Source organism: Mauremys mutica, chromosome 9 (genome assembly GCF_020497125.1).
Source record: "Mauremys mutica isolate MM-2020 ecotype Southern chromosome 9, ASM2049712v1, whole genome shotgun sequence".
NCBI classification, from domain to species: Eukaryota; Metazoa; Chordata; order Testudines; family Geoemydidae; genus Mauremys; species Mauremys mutica.
Genome location: NC_059080.1, coordinates 65,332,175 through 65,359,699, shown reverse-complemented (window position 1 = coordinate 65,359,699; position 27,525 = coordinate 65,332,175). Strand labels below are relative to the sequence as shown.

The window sequence follows — 27,525 nt, the reverse complement described above, 5'->3', positions numbered from 1 at the left end:
GGAAACATCATTTTAAGTTTAGTATTAAACCTTTCATGTATTAATTTGCTTTCTGTAGCCTCATTTCAATGTAAACCTGACATTTTAAAATTCAGGTGGTTACTTTGGAGAGAGAGAGAGAGGAAAGGAAAGTACTTACTAGAGAGATGCTTGGAGGATGAGAAATAAACTATTTGTTGCCCAAGGGTATGGAAAATGTAATTGGGGACTTCAGAAAAAGCCAACATTCTTCTTTGCTGCCTTTCTGAAACTACAAAGTGAAAAAACAGATTCTGGACTTTGAATTGGTGTTGGTTAAAAAATGTTAAATTGCAAGTAAGAATTAATGTTTCCCATGCTATAGCAGCAAAAGAGACTTTTTTCTTTTCTTTTCAGGACATGGTTTTGAGAATAGCGTAGGGGAAAAAAGTATAAATGAATTTCAACTTCAGTCTTCCACAAAAAATATGACAATTAGGTTTATCTAATTCTGATTTATAGATGGAATTCTTAAGCTCTTAGAAGTCTAGAGTTGGAACTAAAAATAATAAAGTAATGCATATGTGTAAAGTATAGGAATTGGAATACTTACATTTCAGGTATGGTGAAAATTCACATTTCCTTTGGGGAACTTAAACTGATTAATTACCCTAAAAGGAAGCAGACACTGCAACTTCTAGATAGCTTCATTTAAAAAGAGCTGCACATTTTAGAACAGGGATCTCAAACTCAAATCACCACAAGGGTCACATGAGGGCTAGTACATTGGGCCGCATCACTGACACCTTTTCATACAAAGATACAAAAGCCCTCCCCACCCCTTCCACAAGGCCCCGCCCCTGCCCCACCTCTTCCCACCCTTTCCCTGCCGCATTTCAACCCCTTCCCCCCAAATCCCTGGCCCCGCCTCTTTTCTCCCTCCTCCCCTGAGCGTGCCACATCCCCGCTCCTCCCCCCTCCCTCCTGGAAAGTCGTAAGCGGCGCCAAACAGCTGTTTGGCAGAGGGAAGCACTGGGAGGTAGGTGGAGGAGTGGGGATGTGGTGCGCTCAGGGGGCAGAGGCAGGGGGCGGAGGGTGAGGGGAGCTATCTGCGGGGGGGGTGTTTGAGACCCCTGTTATAGAACTAGTACTCATGTGGTCAAAATATGACTGATCTTGTGTATCATCCTAATACTAGACTTGATTTTTCCTTCTGATTCAAATTACTGTACTCAAACAGCTTAAATAGACTAAATCGGGGGGTGGGGGTGGAGGGAGGCAGATAATCTTCATCCAAAAATATTAAAGGAACTGGCACATGAAATTGCAAGCCCATTAGCAAGAATTTTTAATGAATCTGTAAACTCAGGGGTTGTACCGTATGACTGGAGAATTGCTAACAGCGTTCCTATTTTTAAGAAAGGGGGGAAAAATGTATCCAGGTAACTACAGGCCTGTTAGTTTGACATCTGTAGTATGCAAGGTCTTGGAAAAAATTTTTGAAGGAGAAAGTAGTTAAGGACATCGAGGTCAATGGTAATTGGGACAAAATACAACATGGTTTTACAAAAGGTAGATCATGCCAAACCAGCCTGATCTCCTTCTTTGAGAAGTTTCAGAGTAGCAGCCGTGTTGGTCTGTATCCGCAAAAAAAACAGGAGTACTTGTGGCACCTTAAAGACTAACAAATTTATTTTAGCATGAGCTTTCGTGAGCTAAAGCTCACTTCTTCGGATGCATAGAATGGAACACACAGACAGGAGATATTTATACATACAGAGAACATGAAAAGGTGGAAGTATGCATACCAACAGGCAGAGTATAAATATCTCCTGTCTGTGTGTTCCATTCTATGCATCCGAAGAAGTGAGCTTTAGCTCACGAAAGCTCATGCTAAAATAAATTTGTTAGTCTTTAAGGTGCCACAAGTACTCCTGTTTTCTTTGAGAAGGTAACAGATTTTTTTTAGACAAAGGAAACACAGTGGATCTAACTTACCTCGATTTCAGTAAGGCATTTGATACGGTTCCACATGAGGAATTATTAGCTAAATTGGAAAAGATGGGGCTCAATATGAAAATTGAAAGGTGGATAAGGAACTGGTTAAAGGGCAGACTACAATGGGTCATACTGAAAGGTGAACTGTCAGGCTGGAGGGAGGTTACTAGTGGAGTTCCTCTGGGACTGGTTTTGGGACCAATCTTGTTTAATCTTTTTACTGACCTTGGCACAAAAAGTGAGAATGTGCTAATAAAGTTTGCAGATGACACAAAGCTGGGGAGGTATTGCTAATACAGAGAAGGACCAGGATATCATACAGGAAGATCTGGATGACCTTGTAAACTGGAGTAATAGTAATAGGATGAAATTTAATAGTGAAAAGTGCAAGGTCATGCATTTAGGGATTAATAACAAGAATTTTGGTTATAAATTGGAGAGGCGTCAGTTGGAAGTAACAGAGGAGGAGAAAGACCTCAGAGTATTGGTTGATCACAGGATGACTATGAGCTGCCAATGTGATATGGCCATTTAAAAAAGCTAATGCGGTCTTGGGATGCATCAGGCGAGGTATTTTCAGTAGAGATAAGGTGGTGTTAGTACCATTATACAAGGCACTGGTGAGACCTCATCTGGAATACTGTGTGCAGTTCTGGTCTCCCATGTTTAAGAAGGATTAATTCAAACTGGAACAGGTTCAGAGAAGGGCTACTAGGATGATCCGAGGAATGGAAAACCTGTCTTATGAAAGGAGACTCAAAGAGCTCAGCTTGTTTAGCCTAACCAAAAGAAGGCTGAGGGGAGATATGATTGCTCTTTATAAATATATCAGAGGGATAAATATCAGGGAGGGAGAGGAATTATTTAAGATCAGTATCAATGTGAGCACAAGAACAAATGGATATAAACTGTCTATCAGGAAGTTTAGTCTTGAAATTAGATGAAGGTTTCTAACCATCAGAGGAATGAAGTTCTGGAACAGCCTTCCAAGGGGAGTAGTTGGGGCAAAAGACATATCTGGCTTCAATACTACAGACAATTCTTTCCTGGGTGCTGGCTGGTGAGTCTTGCTCACAGTTTAGCTGATTGCCATATTTGGGGTCGAGAAGGAATTTTCCTCCAGGGCAGATTGGCAGAGGCCCTGGAGATTTTTCACCTTCCTCTGCAGCATGGGACACGGGTCACTTGCTGGACGATTCTCTGCACCTTGAGGTCTTTAAACCACGATTTGAGGACTTCAATAACTCAGACATAGGTTAGGGGTTTGTTACAGGAGAGATTCTGTGATAGGTGAGATTCTGTGGCCTGCGTTGTGGAGGAGGTCAAACTAGATTATCATAATGGTCCCTTCTGACCTTAAAGTCTATGATTCTATGATTCTAATCCAAATGACTTGCAACACACCATTTAGGAAATGTTCCTTTTATTGCAGAATTGTCACCCTCTACCCCCCATTATTTGCATCAAAAACCAGTTTCGAGTTCTAAATGTGAAATTTCCTGAGAGGTCAGCAGAAGAGAGAAACAAGATTTAAAAACATAAATAGACTAATGTCTACAGTTCCCAGATACAGTAGATGGAAGTATTTAAAAATATACACAACACTGTATTCAAAGCTTACTCACATTCTCTTTTGAATTCTTCATATGACTTAACTACAATCTACATTTGATGTCACATACTGTATTTCATATTATCCTAATATAGAGCAGCTAAATATACAGTCTATTTTAATGGCAAGTTTAAGTTAGCATGTTTATCTTGAATTCTGAGGAGTTAGCTTGTTGTGTAATGCTACAAGAATGTAGCCTTTATGGAAGAACATCCTTAGGGTTTTTGTGACTTGCATTCCTTTAGGAATTGAGCAAGATATGACTGTTAGTATCTTTCCCACAGTATTCATCCCTCTTGTTAAAGGTCATTTCCCTGAGTGTGTAAACAGCACAAAATTTTATTTACAGCACAATGAAATTTAAAATGTCCCAAGGATTACAGTACTACTATTACCATTTACTCCCAGTTTGGCAAATGGACCAAACATTGTTCAAAATATGCAGTAAATCAGTATAATTTAAAAACAGTGTCTGTGGTCAAAATTAAGCTGGTCAGCTTCTCTAGTGCTCTAAGAACATGCTCAGTTCACTGTACACCTCAAACAGTGCTATCATCATTACTATGCTAGCTGCCGTGGCTTTTGAGTGAATGCTGTAGATGTTAGGTCTCAAGCCTTTAACTTTTCTGGGGTGGAATCCCACAATTCTCCTGTTCTTAAACCAAGTTCCAGGCTATGGCACCCCTGAGCATCAACTCTGCTTTCCCAGCAAGTCTCACTGAATGTGGTATCTGTGGGTTTCCCGCCCTCCCATTTTGGGACCTTGCAACCAGCGGTGAATACAATGACCCAAAACAGCCTCCTTAAAACAAAGCATTGTTATTCTGAATGGTAGGAACAAAACATAACAAGAAAGAAGGATTTTAAATACAAGAAAAGGTTTCCCTCAAGTCTCAGACCTAGGACTCTGTCTTACCTCAGACCCCTATATTCTGTGGGTCCGAGTGTCCGTCTGTTCCATAATAGTTTCTTTCCTCTGTCCTCAAGGGACAGAGCCAAGTTTTTAAATCCAGCCAAAGTCTTTTTCTTTCAACTCATGTGCTGGGACCTGCCTATCCTTCCCCCTACTGACGTTTTAATCTCCATTCAAAATTAGTATGAAAGACAGCCATCAGCACTTATGGCCCTGCTTTGGGTCTGTTTTTACATAGCTCATTTCCCTTTTGAAGGTTTTTCCCTGCATTATGTTATATAAAGAATCCTCATCACATTGCTACTCCTGTATAAGGGCTTGTCTACACTACAGCTGAAGTTGATGTAACTTATGTCACTTGGTATGAAAAACCACCCCCTGAGCAACACAAATTACATCGACATAAGCGTTGTCCACATCAGCTCTAAGTTGGAGGGAGACCCTCTCCTTCCATAGCTTCAGCCTCTCATTGAGGTGGAGTAATGCCGACTGGAGAGTGCTCTCTCATCAGCATGGCATGTCTTCACCAGACGCACTATGGTGGCGCAGCTGCACCGATGTCACACGGTAGCGTAGACTAACCCTTAGACTATGAAGCTTGTGGTCCAAACTTTTTTCCAAGACTTTGAGGTGAGGTAGAGGAGAAGATGTGTTTTTGTTTGTGTTACTAGCTGATGGAGTTGAAAGTTGCTTTGTAGTCTGACTCTGGCTGGATTCTGAGCTTTTGTATGTTTTTTTTATTATAAATAGAAATTGAAAAAAATATACTATCCAATGGGAAGTGTAAATTTTAATCAAATGCGAATAAATGAAAATCTAACCTGGCTTTTAATCTTGGAGCAGGGGAGAGAAACCTTAAAACCTCTTGGAGGAACTGGCCTTCAATGATTAATATTTCCATGTGGTCAGCCTGTGCTTTGCTATAATAAGGTACCTTTACAGCCCCCAGATCCTGGGCATTGTCTACTCTAGCCTGGACCCTCAGCTTAAGTTAGAGCAGCATTGATTCGGCATTGACTTTTGGAGAGCAGTGGGCAGAGAGTTTCAGACAGCTGCGGAATGGGGATCACTGTGGAATGGGGATGCCCCATGGCATGTCCCCTGCACCAGCGCCCATGAAGGGGCAATGCAGCAGCTGCTGTGGCATTGGTCAACCATTCTAGGATTCCTTTGTAGTGGGAGGAATTCTCAAGAGGTTGGCAAGGCCAGCTTTATCATGGCTTTTGCTGCCACAATGGGCTCGTAAGTCTGGAAGTCTATTAGTCTGTTGTATTTACTGAGCACCATTATTCCCCTAGCCTTGGTGTGCAGCGTGTGGATCCAAATTTTCTTGACATCCACCTACTTTTATGCAGTAATTTCAAGTTCTGGATTTGGGATGTAAATAACATGTAAAAATAGTAACCATGTAACTGATTACATGATTACAATTCTATCAGTTACAGGGTTAAATGTTTACCCCAGAGAGACCCTGGGCACGTGGGGCTGGCAGCTGGGGTGCTGGGCAGAGTTCAGCTGTTAACAGAAACCGATAAGCATCAAGATTATCGGTTAATGGGTTAAACTCTTACATCCTTATTCTGGATCTTCTTCAAATCCAAAGAATTCAGAGCAGCTGGGATAGAAGTCAAGCATTAATTATAATAAACTTGTGCTTTTCAGCATGCTCCTCTTCTGGGGACTGCAACTCTGCTCTTGAGAACACCGCGGTGCTTGTGTTGCAAGTGTTTCCTAGTGAGGTGGAGTGTTTTTCTCCATACTAGAACTAGATGGTTCTATATTTAAGGAATACTAAAGAAAAGGGTTGCAAAACACATCTAAATACTAATTGTACTTTCCTACTGTGCATTTCTCTGTATGTTTGATACTGAGCTAAAAAATAGTACCAAATAACGTCTGTCATACTTATTGCAATAGGCTGGAAGAAATTGCTGGAAGAAACTTTTCTGTGGGTGAGGAGAGGGGAGAATCATGAAAATTGATGGGTTTTATCTAAATCTTTGACCATGTTGGGAATGTCTACGCTGCAAAATGTAATCTGTGGCAGTAAGTCTCCGAGGCTGGGTCTACAGACTGCGACTTGTGGGGCTCATGCTATGGTGCTAATAATAGCCATGTAGACGTTCTGGCTCAGGCTGTAGATCGAGCCCACCACCTTCCCTGGGCTTCAGCGCCTGAACCGGAACATCTACATGGCTACATTTAGCTTTGCAGCACAAGCATGAGTCCGTAGACTTGGGCTCTGAGGGTATGGCTACACTTACAAATCTGCAGCGCTGGTAGTTACAGCACTGGTCGTCCAGCTGTGCAGGGCCAGCGCTGGTGTGTGGCCACACTCACAGCTACCAGCGCTGGTGTGTGGCTGCATTTGCAGCGCTGTTGGCAGTGATGCATTATGGGCAGCTATCCCAGCGTTCAAGTGGCAGCAACGTGCTTTTCAAAAGAGGTGGGTGGGGTGGGGCGTAGTGTGACAGGGAGCGGGCGAGAGAGAGAGTGTGGATTTTTGGAGCCAATACTGTGTGTTACCTTCCTGCCTTGAAAAATCAGAACATGTTCCCGATCCCTTACCCTTAACTGCAAACAGCCTGCAGCCAACGGACTCCCTCTCTCCCCTCTGCCCCGTTTCTGTCAAGCAAACACTCACTCCCTGCCTGCCTCATTATCTCATTTGATTGTTCACAGATTGATCACAGCAAACAGGAGCTGTGTTTGTAGATAAGCAGCTCCGGGATCAACGAATCAACGGAGCTACGGAGCTCCGAGTTCACAACAAAACAAAGAGAGGCTGCATAACAAAACAAAGAGAGTAATTTATAAAAGCATTCTGGGATATCTGCTAATACCCTGGAGGCCAATAACAGCGCTGGTGTGTGGCCACACTTGATGAGCAGCGCTGCAGCACCAGCGCTGCAATCTTTATTCTCCATGCTGAGCCAGGTGTACGGCCAGCGCTGCAGCCAGGGAGTTGCAGCACTGGATGTGCCCTGCAGGTGTGGACACTTACTAATTGCAGCGCTGGAAAGCCTCCACCAGCGCTGCAACTCGCAAGTGTAGCCATACCCTGAGACTTGCTGCTGTTGGAGGGGGTTTTTTTCAGTGTAGAATATAACCATAATGTCTATCTAAAAGTCAGTAACACTTATTTCTACAAAACAAAACAGTAGGTGTTTTGTTTGTTTGTGTGGAATGGGAGAGGTAGTTGAGAGAAGCTGCTGAAAAATATCTGACCAGGTAGCAAAATTACAGTGGGACTCGCCTTAATCGTTAATTACATCACAGCTACAAAGAGAACACTTGCAGACTCCTCCACGCCTGTTAAATTTCTCTCACCCTTGTCTTCACCTCTACTTGCTATTTCAACTAAAAAGGACTTAATGAGGCTCCTTTGGGAGCCCACTAATGTTATTTCTTAATCAGTCAGAGGAATGGCAGCTGTTCTTAGTAAATACCGATGCATTTTCTAACTTATTGAATGGGGTGCAGCTCTCCAAGCCCATACCCCTAAAGAATAACAAAAAAAAAAAAAGATATTGATCTTGGGTGTCTGCTCAATACTGCTAATGTGCTTGTCTCTCTCATGTGTGGCAGGGGTTATAAAGGTATCTGTGGAGACATTAATATATACATTTTTAAACTCAAGATAATTTAATTTTATTTCCCTGAAGTAAAACTCAGAACTGTATGGGGTAATGGTCTAAGACAGCCTAGACCAATATCAATATTATTGATAAGTGACTAGATAGTAGGAGTGAGTGATCTGGTGGTGATGCAAGTTAGACACAGTAATTGGAGGCTTTTGGGGAAAGGTTCAGGAAACGAGTAATGGGATACAGCAGCTTGGCATGTGTCATTAGTCATTGAAAACAATTGCCATTTGCATGCCTTTTTAATGATTTAATGGTCTTGGCAACTGCTTGTGACTTTTGTTGATCACCTCCCTGGAGATCAAGCACTGACTGCACACACAGTGAAATATCCTCTCCGGCCTAGAGGGGTCTTCCTAAAGAACACTGGTAGGGCATTGTGGGAAGTTTGCACTCCAATTATTCACACTGATGTGTGACTTTATTTATCAGTTTTCTGACCTCACATGGCTTCCTTTTTTCCTAAGCAAGTGACAGTATAGTGGCATTAACCTAAGTTACAGCATGTTCTTGCAGTCAGGGCTGCCCGGGGCGGGGCAAGTGGGGCAATTTGCCCTGGGCCCTACAGGGGCCCACGAGCCCTGGCCTGGTGGAGGTCCGGGTCTTCGGCGGCATTTCAGCGTCAGGGGGCCCTTCAGTGCTGCCGAAGACGCGGAGCGACTGGAGGGCCCCCCGCCGCTGAAATGCCGCCAAAGACCCGGACCACTGCTGGGTGAGTACAAGCGCCGCAGCTCCCCTGCTTTGCCCCAGGCCCCCTGAATCCTCTGGGCGGTCCTGCTTACGCTACTTTCATTTTCAACTGTGGTGTCACAACAATATGTGTGTTCAAGTTTGCTGTATGTTTAGCTAGAATTCCTCATAGTCTGGAAGGATGAGGAAGTGCAATTGTAAGTGCTGAAACTAAAATGTCAAAAAGAAAATCCCTTTATTTTAGTAGCATTTGCACATTGTACTGATACTGAAATATTTCACTGAAATATTTCACTGTATAAATCAGTTGGCATTTTTAACAGTTAAGTAGCATTCCTCAAGCCTCTTTTAAACTGTAATTTCACTGTTGATATGACTAATATCCCTAAATATCTTGGCAGACTCCATGAGGGCACTGGAAAGTGAAATTGACACTTTCCTTGCTTGGACTTGGCTTGTTCTCAGCTGTGTGCAGCATTTCCTGATAAAGTGTGGCATGAATGTGAAATTATTAAACAAATATTTTAGGCTATATTTCTCAACACAATATCTCCAATTTCTCAATAGTTCCACTGAAAATGAATTCTTAACATGTTCCTTCTCTCCCTCACCCCCTTGTACTTAGATTTTCATGAAAAGAATATTTTTTCAGATACTGGCACTTAGAAAAGTTCTCAGCAAAGTAACTGTTGATGAAGTTTAATGTTATGGTTAAAGTATAGCAAATGGAAGAGATCATGGCTTTAGATGGATATAATCAGGGTCTTCTTTATATTGTGCTGTCAGACCTCAATACCTTGAAAAGATTCCCTAATTCTCTGATATGCTGAGGTTTCTGCAGTAGCATAATATGAACAGAAAAAGCATTCAAAATAAAAACTAAAACTTAGAAATGGATAGGTTTTTTTTTTTAATATTTAAGGATGCATAGATCAGTAAATATGCAAGTTTACATATAAAAACTGTTTTAGTGGTTAGGTACAGATAAGGAATGTTGTTAGGTACAGATAAGGACTAGGTGTAGTGGTGCCATACGAAGGTAAGTACAGTCTGGTACAAGTACAGTAGCTGATGTACAAGTTTTATACAGAGAGAATTGGGGACAATGAAATAAGTAACAAAACCAAATTGTCCAGCTTGATCCCTTCTTCCTCCCTATAACTCCATCCATAGGGACAAAATGCCTATATAATTTTGCCCTGGACAATGCCCTTTGTAAGAGAGATTCCTTGCACTCAGTCTGTAAGATATTAGGAGCTCAGAACATGTGAGATGAAAAATCAGGGAGATGCTGGAGTGTGGGCAAAAAACAGTTATTTTTGATTTAAGCATCATAAAAGCCACTCTAATTCTACACTCCAAAATTCTTCATGTGTCCTATTTTTTTTAAAGCAGCCCCCCAAGCTTCCTATAAATCAGTTACTGCTATCAAAAGCTATGGTTGTAGAGTGGAAGCTACACTCAACCTTAACTGTGGAGATGGCCATAATATTTAAGATATCTGAAAAATGCTGAAGGGTTTCTACTACTGTTTAATTCCTGTAATCCAGAACAAAATCCCTAGAGAAAAACATTAATAAAAGCTAAGGTCTGAGATATATATAGATAGGTAGATATGTTTTTGGTATTAATATAACAAACAAAAGGAGAATCACTTCTCCATTCTCTGTTTGCGGATGCTGAGTTTGAACATGGAGAGGACAGAGGAGGAATCAGGGAATACTATATTGTTGGGTCCTCTTTTGCTCTGTATTTTCCACTTGATCCAATTCAGGAGCACTCCCATAAATAGCACTTCTCTCATTCTGTAAGTTAGAGCAGGGAGAACAAGAGTCTCTACTGGCATGTTTCCCCAGCAACTGCTACGGAGTTATCAAACTATGGGGCAGACCAAAGGGTAATTTTATGCAGGAGCCATTGCTGAAGTGAATTTGAACAATCTCAGGTGGTATGTAATTGCAGTCTAGCTATACATTAAATAGGTCTGCTAGCATCTTCTATTACTAAGCTTGCCTGCTATCTCCCATTATAAGACCTTGCTTATAATTTTGCCAAACTTGAACCATTTGGGATGAAAGATTCCATTCAGAGTGACTGCCTCAGCATATATTTTTCTGGAAAATTTAAGCCAAAATGCTTCAGCCATTTTTAAGAGCAAGGCTAGAGATGTTACAAGGTCTGGTGACCTTTTATTTGAGAAGCGCTAGCACCCCCCGTGCTTTGGAGCAGGGACTCAACACTTAGCAGGAGGTGATCTGTACATTAGGGATGTGACTTCTGCTATATTTGTGAAAATCCATCTGAATGTGGTCAATGTATAAGCCTTTCAAAAACCACAGGTTGTACATGATCGTTAGAGACTCTTTCAAGGTTTTTAGCAGCTAAATTCCAGCTGCATTGGTCTGTCCTTCCAAGACTTTCCTTGCAATTGTTGCTCTAGGCTTTTGAAGACTGGGGCTGATCACTGACATTGAGAGCAAGGAGAATTGTGTGATCAATGCCCTGCCAGTTGGGCCCTGGGATCATGGAGAAGGAAGCTGCTTGTTTTGAATGCAGAGGAGGAAAGAATTAGATGTGGGGTTGGAGGAAACTGGGGCAAGAGGCTAGCAATGGTGAGGGGGAAGCTAGAACTAGTAATTGGAGTGGGTTGGAGACTGGGACTGCCTAGGCAAGGAAACTAGGAAACAGTGAGTTGGGGGGTGGGAGGAAGGTGGTGGTGGTGGTAGTAAGACAGATCTGATCTAGTGCCTAGGAGTGCTGGGTGGTGGTGGTGCGGAGAACTAAGACTGGCTGGTAGAAGAGACTGAGACAAGGAACTGAGGGCTACTGGGAATGATTAGCAAGGAGACAGACAGTGAGTCCAGAGAATTGAGACTACTGCTTGCTAGGCAAGGAGACTGGGACTGGGGTGAGAAACATCATAAATGGAAATTGGGACTGTCTAGAGGAAGAGTACAGGATGCAGACCCAGGGTTGAATCAGGGACAGGTTGGAGAGGACTAGGCAGAAGGGTTAAAGCTTTCAGGGAGGGAGAAACTGTGGCCAGTGGGAGCTGCTGGGGCGGTCCCTGTAGGCGTGGGCAGCGCGCACAACATAGAACCACCTGGCCACCCCTGTGCATAGGAGCTGGATGTGGCGGCTACTTCCGGGAGCTGTGTGGAGCCTGGGCAAGCAGGTGGCCTGCCTTAGTCCCATTGCATCACTGACCAGGAGCTACCTGAGGTAAGCACTGCCCGGCTGGAGCCTGCACCCTGAATCCTCTCCTGCACCCCAACACCCTGCCCCAGGTCGGAACCCCCTCCCATACCCTAACTCCCTCCTTTACCCTGCCCCATCCCGGAGCACCCTCCTGCACCCCAAATCCCTCATCCCTGGACCCACCCCAGAGCCTGCACCCCCAGCCGGAGCCCTAACCCCACCCCAGTCTGGAGCTCACTCCCACACCCTGGCCCCACCTCAGAGCCCTCACCACCTCCCGTACCCCTGCCGCAGCCCAGTGAAAGTGAGTGAGGGTGGGGAAGACCAAGTGACAGACGAAGCAGGGTTGGAGTGAGTGGGGAGGCGGGGCCTCAGAGAAGAGGCAAGAGAAGGGGCAGGGCAAGGGTGTTTGGTTTTGTGAGATTAGAAAGTTGGCAACCCTACTTCCAGATTCTGCAATAAATGAGGCAGGGGTCCTACAGACAACAGCCTCTTTCACTATTCATTTGCAGAACAAGTCCTGTGTAATAGAAAAAATACAGTGCGGATTGTCTCTGAGAGAGGATGTGAGATTGCATCACACTAAATTAATATTCCATATTTTTACTGTCAATATTTTATCTCCCTTGAGTCCATTAGTACAGATTGAAGTATAAAATGTTCTCACTGACCCAACTTCTACCCTCTCTCAAGCATGCTCAATTCACATAAAAGTTGAAGTGTGCGTGTATCTGAATTTGGCCTGCTGTCTGGAAAGGTAGTTTTTAATTTTCCCAACTCCACTTTATGGTCTTCCACTGCAGTATTTGCAGATTCCACAAATCTTTGTGGTCATTTTTTGGTTTCCTTTGGGTCCGCGAGTAAGCTTTCTAGCAATGGAGTTGACATTTTGGGTATGGTGTCAGTCTTTATTGCATTCACTGAAAAATAGAGAGCTCCATACAAGAAAAAAGAAAGGAAGCTTTTCCCAGCATATTTTCATTAGCCATGAGAGTTCTCTTTATTTTATTCACTAATTACGGAAAGTTTACAGGTGAGTGGCAGCACAGCAATGAGCGCTTAGGTGCTGTAGGAAGTGGTTTGGTGTATCTTTGAAAATACACTTGTAAGTGAAATATTTCTGCTATCGGGAATGTTACAGATTGGCTGCTCCAATAAGTGACGGAAATTAACTGGATTTTTTTTAAAAACCCCACAAACTTCTTTTGCCCCCTGTTCAGAACCAGCAGCAACAGAAATTACACTGGTTCCATGTTCATCTGCTAGAAAAGGGAGAAAATCAGTCTCCTTCCCTCCTTCTGTCAACAAACACCAACTCTCAGGATCTCCACAGTATTCCAGCATTCCAGTCCTTGGATTTTTGGTTGACTGGTCCACAGCTGTTGGTAAAACAGAAATCTCAAGTCTGTATACAAAATGGTACAGCTCTTTGGGACTCACAGTAGACACATCTCTTGGCACTGCATCTCTTGGCACTGCATCAATTAGCCACTTAATTGGCTGCCTTCCACTATATTTATAAACCTTCTCATCTTTGTGCTCTTATTGGCTCATGTCTCCAGAGTGGTGTGACCTGGCAGTCTTTTTGCCTACAATAAAACATTCCTATACAGCTTCAGAAACAGCTACTGAGCATGTCCATTAACCTCAACAGCCTCTTTTAAATATATTTGGGCTCTTCCAGCTCAGTTGCCCTGCCCTGTGCATAGAATACTAAAATCCACGTGTACTTCCCAGTGCTTCTCATCCTTTATTTGTGCTAAAAATAATGCAATGCTGCAGTGTGCAACATGTGGGTTACACACACTACCACACACATAGCACAAGAGCTTGCATTCTGAGCCAGATATCCCCATCTGGGGTGGCTGGCAAAGAGCTGAAATTGCAATGCTGTAGTTTCAATAGCTTGGAAAACTCCATTACTGCATTTATATCCTCCTATTCTCCTTCACTCTTTCGTCTTCTGCCAAACTCAGTGAAAATAAAGCTTGACAGTTTCATGCTCTTTTTATTTAAGGAGCAGGGTATGTTAAAGGTAAGCAGTCAAGTTTCACAGCTGTTTGTTATTAGCACTGTTTGTTGCTGTTACAAGATAAAGCCTTGGATTGTAAGGGCATATAAAGACAGGAACAGTTAGAAAGAAAAAGGGGCTCTGACATAGGACCTAGTTGTGAGAAAATGAAACAAAAAGAGTAAATAAAAATCATTATACAGCTGAATATAATGTTAATGCCTATTGCTGGGGAATAATATATGCCTTGTACAAGACACTATGGACCTGGCTAGACTAAATGGGTGGAAGGGCAGAAGGTGGAGAATGTCTGTATCCTATTATGAATTGGAGGAAATTACTGTCTGTATTCTGTATGCTGGTGGGCTCAGAATATCCTGCTGGCAGTCTGGTTAGTACTGCAGGACAGAGAACAAAAAGCAGAGAAATGTTAGTTCTTGTTGTTTAAAATAACCTAGCTGGGATCAGAAGAAGTTTTCAAAAATGTTTGAGAGGATAAACTGGCTTTCTTTAATTAACTGAAAATTCTCGGTTTTCTTTCAGGAGTGTGTTTTCTCTGAAATCATTGCTGCTAAAGGGCTCCAAACGGGAGAAATAAATCCAGTCTGCTTATCGAGTCCCTGGCTCAGCGTGCAAGTGCTTTCATGAGGTAACATTGGGCCAAAGTCAACCTTTCTTTCTGCTTTCTGAATCTGCAACCAAGAAATGGGCCAGAAAATCTCAGGGAGCATAAAGTCTGTGGATGTGAGGGAGCCCCCTTATAGTCCTGTTAAACGAGAGCTGAGGGGACCAGATTTTTGCAAGCCTGCTCGACTGGACATGCTGCTGGATATGCCCCCTTCCCAACTGGAGGTCCAGTATAAACATGCTTGGAACAATGAAGATCGATCTTTAAATATATTTGTAAAGGAAGATGACAAACTAACTTTTCATAGGCACCCAGTTGCCCAAAGCACAGATTGCATTCGGGGCAAAGTTGGCTACACAAGAGGCCTACATGTCTGGCAAATTCATTGGCCCACCAGGCAACGAGGAACACATGCTGTGGTGGGTGTATCAACAGCAGAAGCTCCATTACATTCTGTAGGATATACATCATTGGTTGGTAGCAATAGTGAATCATGGGGCTGGGATCTGGGACGTAACAAACTTTATCACAATTGTAAAAACCAACCTGGGGTGACGTATCCTGTTTTTTTGGAACCAGATGAGTCTTTTGTACTCCCAGACTCCTTATTGGTAGTTTTGGATATGGATGAAGGAACGCTTAGTTTCATTGTAGATGGACAGTATCTTGGAGTGGCCTTCCGAGGACTGAAAGGGAAAAAACTTTACCCTGTAGTCAGTGCAGTTTGGGGGCACTGTGAAATTACAATGAGATACATCAATGGACTTGATCGTAAGTGTTATCAAACGTATGCTTTATAATATCTCAACTTTTTCCAAACTATTTCTTTTTATTTAACTTTCTTCTTAACCCCTTCTCATATTGTAAAAGGAGAAGGCTGAACAGAGGACCCCTGGTTGCTGTTAAAAAATGCCCTCTGTAAAACTATCCAACCTGATAAAACTCCTTCCCATTAACTTCTGTTCCACAGATGGCAGCATGTGGCTGTGCGTTGTGTCAAAATATCAACCCAGGTCCTAAAACCGTTTTTGAATCCTGTCGTACAAATTACTGTCTCTCTCTAATTTATTCTTGGTCTTCTGGCATAGAGAATGTTTGGAAATCTCAGACTTGCAAAAGTCATTTTATTTCAGTAAAATGGGCAGGCTGGGAAAATATCCAGAAAACTTTTAATGCATTTTCATTGTAAAGTTCTGGTTTATGTGAATTTAATATATTTAAGATATTGAAATTTAAATTATTTTGAAAGTGAGCCCCTTTTCTTAAATTCTTGACAGATTACGGCAGAAGATGTTACCCTTTCTGAAAATGAAGTTTAATCTTCTTCTTTAGCTCTGATTTTGAGGCTTGATCATTAATTAACAAACTATCCAGAACAAATGGCAGTACGATGAAGTAGGCTCCTCTGATGGCAGTGCAAGAGAGATTGGCTTGCGAATCACAGCCTACTTCCAGGTTTCCTTGCCGCTCCAGGAGCAGAATAAGCCCTATACCCAGTTTAGCAAACATCTACTGACATGCTGGCATAGCTCTGCTGCTTGGGCACTGTGGGGGACAAGCATGCGTGGGGGTTTAGAGAGTAGATGCAGCTGCTCTTTGGAGCCTGCTTCGCTCCTGTACTGTGAGGGTTGGAACAGACAGGCCACTCAAGGTGGTAAGGGGCACTTTCTTCTTACTAGTTCACATGGCTATGCAATCTGGGCTGCAATCTGGCCCTGAACCATAAATGTAAATTCATAGTGTGTGTGACTGAAATAGCTAGCTGGATAAAAGTTTGTTGGTCCTGGAATTTTACGTTATGAATTAGAGTATTGGCTATTTCTTGTAAAGAACAATCTCTCTGTCTCTCTCTCTCAATAGTTCTGAGAGGGACATATCCCTTTAGATTTGTGTTTCTCCTTTTAGCTTCTTATGGGATAGTCTAAATTCTCTCCACCAAAAGTAATTCTCTGCTCATTAGCCTTTATTATATTTGATATGTGAACTGCTGTAAAATCATAATTAAAGAACTTGACCCTCTTTAAGATTACCTTTTAACACATATACATAGCACTTTCATTGGGGAGAAAAACTTATCAGTAGAATCCTTACAAGCATATTGCAGCTAAAAATCAAATGAGACTTTCTAGTGCCTTAAAAGGAGGAAGATTAAAGGATCAAAAGTTTTGTAGCCATTAATTTGAAACCTGGAAAGAGTTCTTCTTGACAGTGTGCTATAGCAACTTGGCTTTCTTATTTTTGGAAACTGAATAAATACGAATTCAGTGCAAACATACAACTTGTTTCACATGTTGGGGATGTCATGTAGATAAGCAAAAGCTCAGTGTCTGTTGCGTTAGTTATGTTAGTTAAGTCAGTTATGTTCCATTGTGTGCATTTTAGCTGTTTTGTGGGTTACTCAACTGAGTATCAGAAGATAGAAAGGACGGGGAGGATGTCCACAAGTAGGAAGAAAGGAGGAGGCCGAAGGAAAGAGGAGGTACAAAATGGATAAGTAGCAGGTGTGATGGGTTCCCCCTGGGGTGCCACCTGGAACTGGGGTACCACTGAGCCCTCTGACTCACCAGCCTGGGCTCCCTCTCTGTGTGCTGCTGTGACAAGCTACAGACCCGCTCCCGGTCCTATGCTTCCACCAGCATTCACACAGGTAGGGACACACCCAGCTGCAGTTACATGCTAGCTCTGGTCAAAACCCCGACCAGTATGAATTTATTATGCAGTTCACCTCCCCTTAATGTGGAGAGGAAATGCAACAACTCCTGCCCCTTGAACTAAGATTTCCAAGCACTTCACTCCAAACTTACTAGTTTAGATTAAAACATAAAATAAGTTCATTAACTATACATAGATAGAATTTAAGTGATAAGTGATAGCAAACAGATCAAAGCAGATTACCTAGTAAATAAACAAAAATACAAACTAAGCTTAACATACTAGAAAGATAGGATTTGAACTGACAATCTCTCACCCTGACTGATACAAGCAGGCTTGCAGATTCTCAAGGTACAAGCTGCACTTGCTTTGCAGCTTGGGATTCCCAGGTTTTCATACATAGGCTAAAAATCCCTTTAGTCTGAGTCCAACACTTCCCCCAGTTTAGTCTTTGTTACTTAGGTGTTTCAAGAAATTTTCTTGTGCAGGGAGAGAAGAACAACAGATGATGTCACTCCCTGCCTTACATAGCTTTAGCATATGGTGGGAGCCTTCCCACCCCCCTCCCCAAACTTGATTCCCAGACCAGTTTGTAGAAAAATACAGACATCCCAAAATGGAGTGGCCTGGTCACATGCGCTTGCATATCTTGCTGAGTCATGTCAGTCATTACAGGCTGTCTGGAGCAGGGCCGCCCAGAGGATTCCAGGGGCCCGGGGTCTTCGGCGGCGGGGGGCCCTTGCGTTCTGGGACCCGCCACCGAAGTGCCCTGAAGACCCGCGGCGGGACCCCCCCCGCCGCGGGTCTTCGGGGCACTTCGGCGGCAGGTCCCGGAACGGAAGGGCCCCCCCGCCGCCGAATTACCGCCGAAGACCGGGCTGTACGTCGGCGGCGGGTCCCGCTTCGGCGGTAATTCGCCAGTGGGGGGTCCTTCCACCCTGGAGCAGAAGGACCCCCCGCTGGCGAAGACCGGGAGCGAAGAAGCTCCTGCGCCCTCTTGCCCCGCCCCCTCTGGGCGGCCCTGACCCTATCCACCCCCCCCAGAACACCCACAATCCAAACCCCCCCCCATTCCCTGCCCCCTGACCGCTCCTCCAACCTCTGCCCCCTCCCTGTGCCATGACTGTCCCCAGGACTCCCTGCCCCTTAGCCAACCCCCCCCCCCCCGGCCCCAGCCTCTTACCCCCGGCTCCCTCCTCACCCGGAGTCTCAGCACCTTGCTGAACAGCCGCAGCGTGTCTCCAGCGGGGCCTGAGCTCCGTCCCGCTCAAAGCCGCGTGGTGAGGGGGCGGGGCTGCGAGCTCCACGCCGAGCGGAGGGAGCTGAACTCAGCCCGGAGCTCCCATCCCCACCCCCTGACCACGCGGCTCTGAGCGGGACGGAGCTCAGGGGCCCCAGTGGAGACACGCTGCGGCGCTGTGTGAGGACGCCGCTTGATGCGCTAGGGCTCCAGGAGAGGGGCGGAGGCGGGAGCCTCAGCTGTTCTCTTGGGGGCCCCTGTGGAGCCCGGGGCAAATTGCCCCCTTTGCCCCCTCCTCTGGGCGGCCCTGGTCTGGAGCATTCTCAGGAAGGTTCACCAGATGGGGAATAAGCTTCTTTAAGACCTATTGTTTTCCCTAATGGCCCACTTCCTTGAACAGGCCCTTCACAGCCAGCTATCTAGAGCAGAAGCATCTTGCCTAGTGGATGTTGCCCAGATGTAACTACTTTTGAAATACAGATACATTGTCAATACAGTAATTCCTCACTTAAGGTTGTAGTTATGTTCCTGAAAAATGCTATTTAAGTGAAACAATGTTAAACTAATCCAATTTTCCCATAAGATTTAATGTAAATGCGGAGGGTTAGGTTCCAAGGAAATTTTGGGGGAGGGGGGGTGCAGACAAAAGGCATTATATACTGTACTGTACTGTGGTTGGGAAGTGCCCCTGGCTTACCCCACACAGGCACAGCCCTCTGCAGGCAAGGATGCTAGGAAGCACCTTTGCAGCAGCACCGGCAGCTTCCTCGGAGAAGAACAGGCTCGGACTTCGCCGGGAATGCTCCAGGCCCGCCTCTTCCTGTCCCTGCTCCACTCCAGGCCCACCTCTTCCCACCCCCACTCCACCTTCTCTCTGGAGCACGCCACATCCCTCCTCCCCCCACCCAAGCCCTAAGCACCACCAAACAGCTGTTTGGCAGCGCTTAGGACTTTTGAGGAGGGAGGGGGAGGAGCAGAGATGTAGTGCTTCCCTGCTCCTGCCCTTCCCTCCCAGAAAGTCCTAAGCACCGGTGGGGGAAGCACTGGGAGGGAGTGGGGAGGAGGCGGAGAAGCAGAACTTGTGCAATGCTCCCATGTAAAGTCGCTGCTCTTCTACAGAATCTTACAAGCAGGCAGCCAAATTACATTATAAGGGAGCATTGCACAACTTTAAACAAGCATGTTCCCTAATTGAGCAGGGATGTAACATTGAAACATCATTAAGCGGGACAATGTTAAATGAGGAGTTACTATATTCATAACTTCAAATACAAAAATGATACACCCATACAAATAACATAATCATATTCAACAAATCATAACTTTTCCTGTGACCCCTTCTATGCTCATTTTGTACAAAATGCAGCATAATTATGCCATAATCATATCATAATATCACTATGAAGAATATGGGGTGCAGTGTCACAGCAGGAAAGAGGTAATAGTTACACCAAGCTAGATGATAATTGTGGTCTATAAAATGATAGATGAGAAGAGAAAAAATAATCTTCCATCCTGTTTCTTGAAGGATAATCTTCTTGACTTCTGTTCACTTAGAGAAAAGCTTTGATCTTTTAGATTTTGGCATGGGAGAGCTCTTTTAGATTTTGATCCTGCACTCATGGAAGTCAGTGGGTGGATTTTCAGACCTTTAATGTGGGTCAGCACAGTTAAAGCTAATTTTTAAAATAGACTGGATTAGGAGTATATTTATCTAGGCCCAACAATTTGGCTGATTGGTGTGATGAAGTTTAGAGTCACTCTCCCTGCTGGCTAGGCATTGACTAACTCAGGATGTTTCTGATCACAGGTTCATAGTTCCATCCCTTTTGTAGAGGTAGATCATGTTATTAAAATATACAACTTTTCATATTCTCAAGATTCGAACTGGTTGATTTCCTTGGTATGGTGACATGCACCCGCTAGATACAGAAATCAAATGGCTTTACGATAAAGCCCATTCTTACATTTTTATTTGTTTTATCTTCTGAAGTGTCCTGTTCACAAAAGTGCTCTGAATATTTGCGGTTCAGATGAGGGTTTTAGAATCCTCCACGCCCATATAGCATAGTTGCTTAGCAAAGAGTGAAAAAAGGAAAAGGAATAAAGATAACAGATTAAGTGATGGATTTACATATTTGATAAACTTCTGTTCTTGTCACAGTGGCACAAATTTGATATGGGCCTTGGGCTTTATAAATCATTCTGCTAGTGATGTGTCATACAGAGAGAAGACAACTCTGCTTTGTGAATCTTTGTGACCTGAATATAACAATGCTCTCTCTGATTGTAGTGTTTATCTTTCTGTCATCTTTGGATATGGAACATAGTACTGTAGGTCTAAAGCATTGTTCTTGTTCTCCAGTCTCCATCTGATAGTATTTCATTGCTAAAAATAAAGGACAAAAATTCTCTGCTTCTGAACCCTGCTGGCAGCACAAAGGGAATGAAATCTGGCCTTGTTTTCTCTGCTAGGGAGCACCAGCAAGGCTTGAATGCCTATGCCTCCCTGCCCCATGATCTATGCATGGGAACCATGTGGAGAGGGTGAGAGGAGAGTGTCCAGGGCAGGGATCGGCAACCTTTCAGAAGTGGTGTGCCGAGTCTTCATTTATTCACTCTAATTTAAGGTTTTGCATGCCAGTAATACATTTTAACATTTTTAGAAGGTCTCTTTCTATAAGTCTATAATATATAACTAAACTATTGTTGTATTTAAAGTAAATAAGGTTTTTAAAATGTTTAAGAAGCTTCATTTAAAATTAAATTAAAATGCAGAGCCCCCCAGACCGGTGGCCAGGACCCAGGCAGTGTGAGTGCCACTGAAAATCAGCTCGCGTGCTGCCTTCGGCACACGTGCCATAGGTTGCCTACCCCTGGTCCAGAGCATGCTACTCTTTGGCCATCTTTACCTGGAGGACAGTTGCCAGCTGATGCTGGTTGTCCACTGGTGCATATTAGAACACCCATTAAGCTGTTCTGGCCTCAGACTGGGAAGAGACTCAGGGAACCATAACAGACTCCCTGATTGTCAGTCCCCCCAGTCCCATTACACTGAGTGGGCTCTCAGTGCAATGTAGTATCTTGCACATGGTGATCTCTTCTTCCCGCTTCATCAAACAGAGCTGTTTTATTAGGAATGCAGATTTATTCAGTCTTAGATCTCTTGTATAATGGATTTTTCATTCAATTATGTACTTTTTTCCTGTACACACTGCTGGCATATATATATCTATAGGATGCCCTACCTTTGCGTATAGCTTATATATATATAAGATATAATATACATACACATGCATGCTATTTTCAGATGTTAGAATATGGCTTAAGAGGCAAAGTTGCTATGTGATATGTTGATCAGTTGTTCTGAGTAGGGCTTTATAAATATTGTTTTTTCTTTATCTACTTTTTCTTCAGAGAAGTTTGTATTTAAAACTTTGTAATCTCCTAACTGCAAATAATTTGAAGGATGGAAAACCTAAAGATGGCCTCAATGGTTCAAAATTGCTTCAGCTTTAACTATTACAATATTTTCCTGAAACGCTGTCAGGGATGGCCCCTGGATTTTTGTGTGTTCCTGTTTATAGAGACTAGTTTAAACCATGAGAGGTGGGTTCTGACATTTGGGTTTGGTAAGCTCTTTGAGGTGGTTGGGCTCTAGCATCTGATTGCTAACCTATACCCAAGGCCTTGCAAAGACTTGTTTCATTGAACGTGAACAGTTTTAATGTTTCTTTTTGTGTAACATAGTACAAAAGCAGATTGTAAAGTAAATGAACATCAGGATTCCAAACAAAGTCTAGCTAAATTGAGAGACCTTTAATTGGCAACTAACATAAAAATTAATTAGTTTTTCCCTGTTTTCCTCTTAAATTCCAAAGACAATTTCACTTTTTAAATTAAATGACAAGAAGGTTTGCCAGTGCTTTCTGGGCAATATTTTGCCCCAACAAGAACACATACTTCTTGTTGCCACATTCAGTGCAGTGAACTTTACTTTAATTGGGTATCAAGTAGAGGTGGGCAGTTCATTAAGGAAAATATTTGGTTTGGTTCCAAAAATGTTCAAAATTTGCAGACAGATTGGAAAACTCCATTTCAGGCCAGCAAACCATGCTTCATTCAAAGGAAGAATTTGAATCCACATTTCCTTCTTTCCCGAATCAACAGGCTCTGGAGTCATTCTTTTCTCTCTTTCTCGCATGTGCATAATCAATATATATATGTATCTGTACAAAGTGGAACATCTCAAATAAGAGAGATTGAGAGTAACCCACCCCAGAATAGCCTGGTGGTTAGAATGCTTACCAAGGACGGGTAAAATCTGAGCTCAAATCCCTGCTCCAGAGTGGAGATTCAAACCATGGGTCTTTTTATGAAGGATTTACTCCATTTGTTAGATTAAGCGTAGGTGAGCTTGGTCAGTCTAAAGGTATGTCTATATTGTGATTAGACATCCGTGTTTGGCCCACACCAGTTGACTTGGGCTTGAGGGGCTTGGGATAATGGGCTGTTTAATTGTGGTGTGGACATTTGGGCTCGGGCTGCAGCCTGGGCTCTGGGACCCTCCAACCTTGCAGGGTCCTAGCCAAGCCTGAATGTCTACACTGCCATTAAACATCCCCTTAGCACAGGCCCTGCAAGCCCAAGTCAACTGGTACAGGCCAGTTAGTGGGTTTTAATTGCAGAGTAGACATATGCCCTAAGGGGCCTTATCTGAGACATGAAGCTATTCACAGCTAATGGTGCAGGCAGACATAAATATTATTTAGTTACAAGCTCTCCGCGTTGCCCTAGACCTCAGGCTGCTCAAATGCATCATATTGCTCAGATAGATTGGGGGCAGGGGGGTCTCCCTAAAAAAAGGTACTTAAAGAAGAGGATGCTTCTATAGCAGTGGCGCAAATAGATTCTTACATTGCTCAGTGTGTGTCTCCCAGCAGGCAAATGTTCAGACAAATGGACTGCATAAAAGCTGCAGCAGCTAGGGGAATGATAACTGAGCCTGAAGGTCTTTAGCATGCTGATATAGTAGGGGATCAAGCTCAAGTTTATTTGCAGTGAAATATATGCAGACAACCACCTCCTATAGTCCAGTAGTTCTCAAGCTGGGGTCCGGGGGCCACGAGCAGGTTTCAGGGGTCTGCCAAGCAGGGCTGGCAGAAGACTTGCTGGGGTCCAGGGTGTAAAGCCAAAGCCCCACCACTTGGGGCTGAAGCCGAAGCCTGAGCAACTTAGCTTCACAGAGCCCCCTGTGGCGTAGGGCCACAGGCAGTTGCCCTGCTTGCTATCCCCTAACGCTGGCCCTCTCTTATATATGCAGAAAAACAGTTGTTGTGGCACAGACGGGCTGTGGAATTTTTATAGCATGTTGGGCGCTCAGAAAAAAAAAAGGTCGAGAACCCCTGCTATAGTCGACTTATCTCGTAGTGAGCGTTTTAAAGAATCCCCATGTATGATTTGGGCAAGTGAGGGGAGGGGGGTTAAAGAGTGAGAGGAGGAAATGCACAGCTTAAGGACTTTCCGCTCCTTTCAGGACAAACTCCTTTGGCCAAATTCTACTCTCATTTGCTCTATTGACATCTGAGATTGTACAGATTGGAGGTCAGACTTTGACTGTTGATGACTATTTCAACACTTCTAAAAACACTTCACTTCAATGCACAAAACATGCTAGGAATATAAAGCCACACATATCTTTCCCTATGTATATGTTTATCCAAAGACCACTAAGAGATTGTGTATGCTATCTGACTTAATAAGGAATCCTGGGAAACCTAGCTGCAGACACTGAAATGGGGAATAGTCAATGTTGTGCATAAATATATCCTATAAATCCTGGTTAACATTGTTAAAAATGCAGAATAATGGAGGGCGCGCAGGTTAGTGGTGATCATGGGGGATTTATATATTACGTAAATTCAGTACAGTGATTTCTACTGAGGCTGCATTTTTATCTACCATAATTAATATTTTAGAGATGTACTACAGAAGGTGTTTTTGGTTTGTGGGTTTTTTGTTTTGTGTACCAACATTGAAAAGGAACCATGAAGACATCCCAAATAAGTGAAACAATAAGCAATCTTTAGCTACAGAACCTTAGATTGAACAGGCTTCCAAGGCAGAATGCATACAGAAAGGTGGGGTTCAGGATGGTCACACCTGCATCATTGGGTTACTCAGAAGTGTGAACTGAGTAACTCAATGGGTGAACTGAAAGGGCCTACTACTGAAATGCAGATTGGATGACTTGGAGGAAGACTGAAGATCTTGAGCATGTACCACATGCTTGGTAATAATGCGAGAGAACGCTACACTTTTTAAACTGGCTTTTCATTCAAAGAACTGTTTACCAAGGTTCTGCAACTGCAGCTAACATTCAAACCATGTACACACAGACTGACTTCCTGGTGCCTTCTCCAAACTCTTCTCTCCTGCAACTTGTGTTCCTTCTTCTAAGTTCCATGTAGGTTGGTACATGCACTAATTCAGATTTACATTTTACTCAGATATTTATGTCCTTTCTAACTAGAGACACCCCAAACCACAAATAATAGTAATTCCATGAGGAAAGAGAAACTTCAACTTACTCAAATTCATACCTGAATAGCAATTGTGAATTCTAATTCAAGATACACCTATACCAGAATTAAAAATTTTAATAGGTCCAAATGGAACAAAATCAGACTAAGGTAGAGAAAAACTCTGAATTGTTAATTTTGTATATCAAAATATTGAATGGGTTATAACTGCCATAAGAATAAGAAAATTGTAACAGAAAACAAGGAGGCAGTGGGAATTGGCAAGATTTTTGGGAAGTATTGCTGAAACAACTGGTCAGCAGCATAATCTGATGTCCAGCTGAGCCAATTATTACTTTAAAAAATTCTTCCTTGCCTTCTTAAGTTCCAAAAAAAGATCAGCTCATATTTGGGTCTTTTCCATCCAGAATTCCATGTGTACTTAAATGGAAGGTTTTGTAGATCTGAGAGTTAAATGTACAAGACTTCTGGGATGTTTCTTGATTTAGGGTTGAATCTCATGCTTTAAGGTTAGGATAATTTATTTGAAATTGCTTAATTGGAATTTCTGTTGCCAGAATTTAGGGAGCGCAATGTTTGAAATGTTGTTTGCCCTTGATGTGGTGATAGTATGAATATTTGGCTCTTCTGTTTTTTATGTTGGAAAGTTTCCACTGATTAACCTTGTACAGGTTGTAATGGTTGTCATAACAGGTATTGGAATTCAGACATCTACACAGGTAAATACACATATTTGGTGAGAAGCATTTTGTAAATACAGAAAGCCTCTAGGTATTCAAAACCCACCTCTGAAATGCTCACGTTTCCAAAACACTTTTGTGGGTAAACTCTGAAGGGGCAGTGATCTTTACTGAGATCTCTAATAGTGTCTTGTGCTTCTCAGAATATATGCTAACGTTCTTGATAATTCTCATAATTGATAGACACTATTTGATATAGCTGGGGCATAGCTAGTCCCGCCTTAATTAGTTCACTCCCAAAAAGAAATAAAGTTATTAATAAATATTTGTGCATGCTTCAGTCACAGTAGGTGTCAAGTTTGAACAGGTGGAATAAAAACAATTGCTTAACTATCCGTTCCTTGAGTCAGTCTTCTGTATGCTACAGCTCTCTAACATGGTTGCTATGAATCAGAGCAAGCATAAAGATTAGTAGTTAGTGTTTTTAATGACCATAGCCAGCTGCTGCACATTAGAGCAGCTTCCAGGTTACTCTGGAAAGGGAAAGGGCAGAAAATCAGGGAGCCACAGTTTGTTGATTGGTTCTCATCATCTTTTCCCCACCCCATTCAGAGCTGCCCTGGGTGGCTGTGGGAAGGGAAGCGACCCTTTGCTATGGTTTACCCTAGTTCAGCTATAACTATTAGAGGTCTTATTCTGCTATCTTTGTCCTTCCACAGCCCAACCAGAAAGCAGGCAATGGAACAGCTGCTCACAGTGCATCCAGCCCCCCCAGAACTGTTCCAGAGCTTGGAGGCAAACCCATGGGAGGCAGTGCCCACTGCTATCTCTTTAGCAATGGGGCAGATTCAAACATTTCAGTTTTAAAATTTGACGTGTGTGTTCTTGAGGATACAACCTTCAGTTCCCAATCAAATGCAAATTCCCCCTTTACACATTTGCCCTGAAGAACACCAGTAGAGCAAGAGTTTATTATGACTGCACCTGGTCTTTTCATTTTTTATTTTTAGTTTGTTTTAACTGAAAGAACACTGATCTGTCAGATTATGCAGCATGAATATTAAATATAGAATGTTATAAAGGTATCTAAACCAAAATGCAAAATTGTCAACGGGCAGAAATAAATTATGGTAGTGTCTTCAATTACTGTGATTCTCCCTCCCCCCACCCCTGCCTTATAAATGATCTTCAGCAAGAGTGACTTTTTAATGGATGTGCTTTTTTTATTTGTTTGTTTTTTGTCGTATTTTAATACTCTGACCTGTGTAAGGGGAAGAGTACTTTAAAAACATACATACAATATAATCCCATTTTGCTAGCTTTTTCTTAGCAAAGGCATTCCTTTGTTGTAGTAATTAACTAGCTAGCACTATGAAGAAGCTGTCTCCAGTTTTTTGGATAAATTATTAAAAAATGGCATTTGCAATTCCCATTTTAGGAATTATACAGCTAATTGGAATTCTTCTCCTGCAAACACATTTTTCTTCTATAATCCCAATTTTACACCACTGTCTGCTGGTTTGGGGCAAAGAGCCAATCATCTTCTGCCTCTCCCCATGACGGTTCCTTCACAGCCAGCTTCTCTTTCCCAACCAACCAAGGTCCTCTTCTTTCTTCCTTTTGTCCCTCTGTCTCTTTATTTTCCTTTCTTTCCAGTCAATGCTTCCATCTTCTATTCTCTTGAGCCTATTCATCCTCTTCTGCCTTCATTATCCCTATATTTTCACTCACAGCTGCTACTGAAATCAATGGAAGCTGT

At 43.0% G+C, this 27,525-nt stretch overlaps 1 protein-coding gene across 8 annotated transcripts in view; it reads left to right on the top strand.

Annotated features, from left to right (window-relative positions):
- Window positions 1-27,525, top strand: part of SPSB4 (splA/ryanodine receptor domain and SOCS box containing 4) — a 209,914-nt gene that overhangs the window by 71,196 nt on the left and 111,193 nt on the right. For 7 of the 8 annotated variants that reach the window (XM_045031484.1, XM_045031482.1, XM_045031485.1 and 4 more), the window contains one exon: window positions 14,568-15,423. In XM_045031484.1, coding sequence (XP_044887419.1) covers window positions 14,730-15,423 — 694 coding nt within the window. In that variant the 5' untranslated portion in view covers window positions 14,568-14,729. Of the gene's footprint in view, window positions 1-14,567; window positions 15,424-26,485; window positions 26,683-27,525 lie in introns of those variants that run through there. The other variant, XM_045031487.1, reaches the window with a different exon arrangement.